Consider the following 6454-nt stretch of genomic DNA (forward strand, 5'->3'; position numbering starts at 1 on the left):
CGAAGACCCATATCATCAGCAACTTTACCGTATACCCAATTCAGCCAGCAAGAGAAGCACCACTGTGCCATCTCTATGCATTTTTCTGCACAGCCAACCAGATCCACCGACAACTTCTGATCTCCCAAGAGTACTCGCGAAAATATTCCCGCTACGCCTGTCCGCAAGAACAAATCGAGCGATCGTTCAAGGCTCCTCGTATTTTCCTTTCCATTCCCTTTGTTTCCCTCGCGCGATAAATCTTCATTCGCCGTGACGAGCCGATGATCAGTATCGGCGATTAATCGGTAGGAAGGCGAACGTCCACGCGTGATCGTCGTTGCCGCGCAAATATTTGCATCCACTTCGCGGTCCATTGGCGCCGAAATTCGGATGGCCGCGATATTTTTAGCGGAATAGGCCGGGTCGCGATCTATTCTCACGCCGCGGTTACGCGTTCCGCGGCTAACGAGCGTCGGCTCGCCCGCCAATTTAATAACGCTCAGGAACAGGGAGCAGAATCGATCGCGGAAGACGGGTGAGTCCAAAGGCCGCTTTTGTACCCGCGGTAATGCGATTGGTGGCAATTAAACAGGCTCGTTAGCGGCGGCAGTGCAGCTGGAACAGAGGAACTGTTCTCGGTGAGGCGAGCTAACGCGCGGGGAACGTTCACTGTGACTTTCACGCGACACAATCGACTCGATGGTCGTAGGAAAGGAGACAGAAGGTAGGATGCGAGCTGTCGACTTAGGTGATGGAAAAAGCCAGTGAAATCGCGGGCGCGGATAATAAAGTCAAGAAAGTTGAGGACTCGAAATTGACGATGGGGTATTTAGTTATCTTTGGCGCGAGATTGTTAGGATGTTTAAATAGGGAAAGGAGCGCCTTGAATCTTATTGTAAGTTGAGGCGGGTTTAATCTATGTGGCATGAATCCTGTCGTTTAGGAGTTTGGAGTTGCGACTTCAAAGCAAATGCGATTTCGAACGAAGTTAATAACTCGGCTATTGAGAATATTAGTGAAGTAGGATTAAGTTAACTACTCTAGTATTTGTATACCCTAAAGTACTTCGTATATAAAGTAGACAATTTGGGAGACTTGTGAGGGAAGTAAGTTAGGACAGCTAATAAAGAAATGAAGGTGTCGTATTAACTATTTTAATATGTAATACGTATGTTTCTTGCTGTGCCTGTAAATTTACAAAAATTTTTCTTGTGTGTGGGGTGTGATAAACATATAAATATGTATATAGTAAGGTAGTAGGATAAATGTATTTCACAAATTTATTCCTACCGATAATGTTTTGTGAAGTGCAGGTCGATAGCTGCTCGCTAATATTAACCTACAAATACTAATTGCTCAGAAACACATTTCTTAGCCTATAACTAATAAAATAGGTCTAAGAGACCCCACACGGAATTACAAAATAAATATTTCATTCTCAACACACACAAGCATCTACATCTACTCATTGAACCCATCTCCTAATATTTTCCACGAAATGCAAATACATATACTCTAACGTAATCCTGTAACTTCAAAAACAAATAGTTCCCAAATATGTAAAACTCCCCTAAGTAGTTACAAATTAGCAATCTTAAACCACCCTCACACAATAGTACTCTACCATGATAAAAGTCCCACAGCTTCGAAGTAACTCTAAAACAACTATCCATACAAAAAACTCTTTGCCCAAACACTGAAGCAGCAGTATACCAACGCACACGCGCACACCTATCAAAATAGAAAAGAAAACCCTGACCTATGCGACGTCATAAAAGATGGATCACAGAAACATGAATCCACCACAACCAAACCCACATTCCATCTCTCATCCAACATAACCGCAACGCACAGTGCATCGGTCCACTGTTCAGCGTTTGCCGCCTAAAGTTTCTGTCCCATCCTTGAACTATAAACTCCGACTCCGCGGAATCTATACAGTGCAGCGCAGATCGGAGCGAGGGGCGTCTGCGTCGGCATGATTCGAAGGAAACGAGACGATACCAAAGAGGAAAAAAAAAAAGAAAAAAAGGCTCGGAGATACTGGTATCGCCAGCGCGAGGGTGCACGTCCGTTTCCCGATCCTCGGCGTCTCTCTCATTGATCCAGGGGGGAAATTTGACGCATTGACGGTTCCATGGCCGCGGGTCGGGTGAATAAAAGCGCGGCCGAGTAAAACGATACTCCAGGCGATCGGTATCGAACGGCGCGCGCGTGTGATCGCGGTGGATGCGAAGGATGAAGGAGAAAGAGGAGGCGGAAGGGTGCGGTAGACATGTTAGAGAGGAGGCCTGTCGTGACAAGACTCACCTTGTCGGAGGGTATGTTGCGCGAACTCATCGTAGACGGGTGGCGAGGGTGTCCCGAGGAATCCAGAGGCCGTCCGTGATCTGACCCGAAGCCGAGCTCCCCGTGTGGCACAGGCGACGATGAAACGGTGACAGCAACGAGAAAGCCAGTGCGACGCACTTATACTCTCGATGAAAACACACTCACGCTCTCTCACAGCTCACTATTCCGGGACCATTTCGGCCCGAGCCCTTCCGCTGCCCGATCACTCACTCCGAACACCTGCCGTTACTTGTACATGTCGGCCGCGTAGTATTTGGGTAACATCTTGCGGACAATGCACACGGAATACGCTCTCTATGGTTTGCACCGCACGCACCCACCGTCCCAGCCTCGGAGCCAAACACATAAAATGGCGTTCCTGAGACGATGCAGCCTTACTGGGCAAGCTTCGGTCACGGACTACGAGGATCGACTAGTCGCCCCGTTCGACCCTTGCTGGGGCTCGGTGGTGGGGAGCGACGATCGTGCCGCGACGGCGGCGCGAGGAACTGCGAGGGAGGGGGGACGAGGACATGCGAACGGGGCTTGCAGAGGAGACAGAGGAATAGGGGATACAGGGTGTCTCGAATTGGCAACTGTGTGGATATATGGGGTGGCTGGAAATTTTAGAGAAGGGTGTTAACCCTTGTGTGTAGAATTTTCTTTTATAATGTTACCACCTTCGCTGCCGATCTGAAACGGGTGACTGTCGCAAACTGCCAGCCGCGGTGCTTCCATTGAGCGTACATGGATCCTGTACGCGATGGTGCGTGATCGGGTGTTTGAAGAAAATTCTGGTCACGCGTTGCCGCGTGATCGGCACTGGAGATGTGGTGAACAGTGCGGGTGTCGAACTCGTTAATGTATGGCAAGGGGTTAATAAATATTTTTAAGTAAAGTTCTATGCGTGTGGTGGGAATATCTTTTCTGTGAAACACGCTGTGAGAATTACACTGTTTTCTTTTTCTTTTTGTTTTAAATATTTGGAGTCTCTGTGAGGGAGGTCATGGTCAGGCTCTAAGGGTACTATACGCAATAATGTTAAATAGAACCGATAAAAAACGAACTTTTTAATGTAATAGAATATTAAATTAATAAAAATGTATATATATAAGTGAATTTAATTAAGAGGCTCAGATTATCAATAAAATAATAAGATATTTTGCAGTAAAATATTACACACATGGATCCTATTTACCCTTATTGTGAACAGTACTTTACGCTAATGGTGCATAAATAATTTGTACATAACCTCTTCGTTCGCTGTTACATTTGTTAACGTTTTGACACTTTATGAACGATAGATTACATTGCATTGTTTAAGCGCTGATACACGCGTAATCGTGAAATATGTATAAAATGACATACTTCGTGAATATTTGACGTACAATGAAATATCTGTGATACAGTTCTTTATTAAAGTATTTTAAAAAATGTCTGCAATTATTGACGATAAAGTGGTTGCAGGAGCACAGTCTGCGAATGTTGTAAAAGAGGATCCTATTGTAGCCTTAACGGTATATAATTGCGTTAATATTAGAATTTATATAAGCAACCTTTTCCACATTTTTTCTTCCTATAGACTAACCTATCCCTTCCTCATGTTAACTTGGAGCACCTATTTTCATTTCAATTTTTTTCCTCTGAATATTTAGTATTTATTTTATTAGTAACTGTTTTTTGTTACAGGAAAAAGTAAATGCTTTGTACTTTTTTCGAGATCATTATTTTGAGAACCATTCTATTGAAGAGGCGATTAAGAAGAATGGAGATGTGGAGAAAGAAATGAAAGATGCATTAAATAAATTTGACGAATGTAAAGGATATGAAATTGATGGATCAAGAGCAAAATATTACTATTTAAAAGGAAAAGTTTTAAATGTTATGGAGCGTTTTACACCTCAAGCAGAGGAACTGTTAACTAAAGCAGTGAAGTTAGAACCTAATTTAATAGAAGCATGGAACGAATTAGGGGAATGTTATTGGAAAAATGACGATATTCAGCAAGCCAAAAACTGTTTTGTTGGTGCTTTACGCCATGTAAGATTTCTTAAATTTTGTATATTGTGAATACATGTTAATCATACATTCTATAATTAATTAACTAATATTCCAGGGTAGAAATAAAGTATCTTTACGAAATCTGTCAATGGTACTCAGGCAAGAACCAGTTTCTACTGCAGAACAACGAATACAGAATGTACAACAGGGCGTGGAATATGCTAAAGAAGCAGTCAGTCTTGATACAACGGATGGTACCTCCTGGGCAATTTTAGGAAATGCTTATTTGTCTTCCTTTTTTACCATAGCACAAAATCCCACAACATTACGTTTCTGTATGTCAGCTTATACACAAGCAGTGAGTCGCTTAAAATATAATTATATAAATATATGAGTTCATTCTCTAATATTTTTAAATTGCCAGGAAAAGGATATCGTAGCAGGAAGTAATTCTCACCTATTCCATAATAAGGCAGTGGTAAGTATTTTTAAATAGAACACAAGGTTTTAGGGATATTTACTGCTTGTATACTTATCTATATAATTTGCATATCAGGCACTGAAATATCAAGAAGAGTATTGTTCAGCGTTAAAGTCATTCGAGAGGGCAATGCAGTTGGATCCAATATGGGAGACACCTCGAGGAAAAAGGGATGAATTGTTACAATATCTGAAGGATGTACAAAATTTAGTAAACAATAATGGTAGAATGAAACCGAAGCGATTGTACCAAATGATACGGGTATTTAGAAATATTTAAACAGTAAATGTATCTATCCTGTGTTTCAAACCTGATTTTCTAATAGCTTTCATTCTGTAAAACTGTATAAGCTTAATGTATGACGCTGGTACATATACATATTTATAGGTTTCTAATTAAATGTAGGCATTGGATGATAAGCATTTGGGACCATACAAAGGTGGCTCTTACACGTCTGGTCAGAAAACCATAAAATTAGATTTAATATCACTCAAAGATTTAGCAGTTGGAGTCAATCCAGAGAAAGTTATATTGGGAAAAGTAGTATGTTGGATACAAGACACCGATTGTGTACCTTTGTGAGTGTACTTCGCAATAAGTAAACAGGCAACACATGAAAAATTGTGTTCACTACCTTGACTAATGTGCCTGTAAATTTCCAGCGCCTTCTGCCTTGTCGATGCAGAGAAGACGTGTATCGCTGTAACTGTGTACAACCTGGCTAAAGGTCGTGGAGTTACTGTGGGAGATTCTGTTGCTATACCTGAACCTTACGTTATCCATCAGAAATTTTCGTATTTGAATAATGTTGGTAGAACCTGTATACATTCTTTTAGAATTAACATTCAAGCTAATTATATAAACGTGTCTTTTTTCAGGACTTCGATTTCAAATCTATACGCGTTGAAACTCCAGTTATATTGGTTGTGAATGGAAGAAAACTAGGTAGAGAGCAGCAGGCCACTGCGAAATTTCACACTTTTAAGAAAACTGATTAACGAGCTTAATGCGTAAACTTTCATTCGAGGATTTATGACGAAAAATAATTAATAATGAAAGTTATCTAACTGGAATGTGGAAGTGTGTCACTGTCAATAGCTGATGTGATATTCGAATTTTAAGTCTAAGTATTATCATTACGTGCATAGGATTAAATAGTTTTACCACAGTCAATATTGCTAAAGATAGGTGAATAGGCATAATATTGTTGCGCGTTTTTCATAAAAATATGGTTCCAGTTGCAGACAAATTAGATTTTAAAGATGTTTTACATAATTTTGTTCTTTTCGTGGAGTTCATGCCTCATAAGTATTGTTACATTTTAATTACGATATGTTACCTTGCAAGAAAACCTTGAGAACTATAACTCACTAATTTTGATAAACCATAGATATAAAAAATTGTTGAACGACATAGATTTAAAAATTTTAATAACGTGATTTCAAATTGTAATATTTTTTTTAGGAAGCATATAACATTTTCACTTAAAGATTTATCAAAATTTAAGCAGTTGAATTCTTAAGATTCTCTTGATAACTAAAACGCCAGATATGCTATAATTTACAAATAGTACGGTTGAATTATGTATAAAAATACTGATTTTTTCAACACATTTTAGTGTATCTTTTAGTTTACAATTGATTTTTTTAAAGAATAATA

General features: G+C 40.1%; 2 protein-coding genes across 3 annotated transcripts in view; one reads left to right on the forward strand and one right to left on the reverse strand.

Moving 5' to 3' along the window:
- Ubl3 (ubiquitin like 3) overlaps nt 1–2720 on the reverse strand; it is an 86016-nt gene extending 83296 nt beyond the window's left edge. Inside the window, exon 1 of the mRNA XM_076392969.1 lies at nt 2293–2720. Within this exon, the coding sequence (XP_076249084.1) occupies nt 2293–2322 (30 nt within the window). The 5' untranslated portion in view covers nt 2323–2720. The remainder of the gene's footprint in view (nt 1–2292) is intronic.
- A 718-nt stretch (nt 2721–3438) lies between these two features.
- Nucleotides 3439–6355, forward strand: LOC143176968 (tetratricopeptide repeat protein 5). Of its 2 annotated transcripts, XM_076374657.1 has the most exons (8): nt 3441–3830; nt 4003–4353; nt 4430–4672; nt 4739–4792; nt 4871–5056; nt 5201–5373; nt 5458–5602; nt 5674–6355. In XM_076374657.1, the coding sequence occupies exons 1-8, from the start codon at nt 3747–3749 to the stop codon at nt 5791–5793; spliced, it is 1356 nt and encodes a 451-aa protein (XP_076230772.1). In that variant the 5' UTR covers nt 3441–3746; the 3' UTR covers nt 5794–6355. The 2 variants fall into 2 exon arrangements, with proteins under 2 accessions (XP_076230771.1, XP_076230772.1); XM_076374656.1 differs by having other exon boundaries at nt 3439–3830; nt 5458–6355.
- Nucleotides 6356–6454: the final 99 nt, after the last annotated feature.

Source organism: Calliopsis andreniformis, chromosome 3 (genome assembly GCF_051401765.1).
Source record: "Calliopsis andreniformis isolate RMS-2024a chromosome 3, iyCalAndr_principal, whole genome shotgun sequence".
NCBI lineage: Eukaryota > Metazoa > Arthropoda > Insecta > Hymenoptera > Andrenidae > Calliopsis > Calliopsis andreniformis.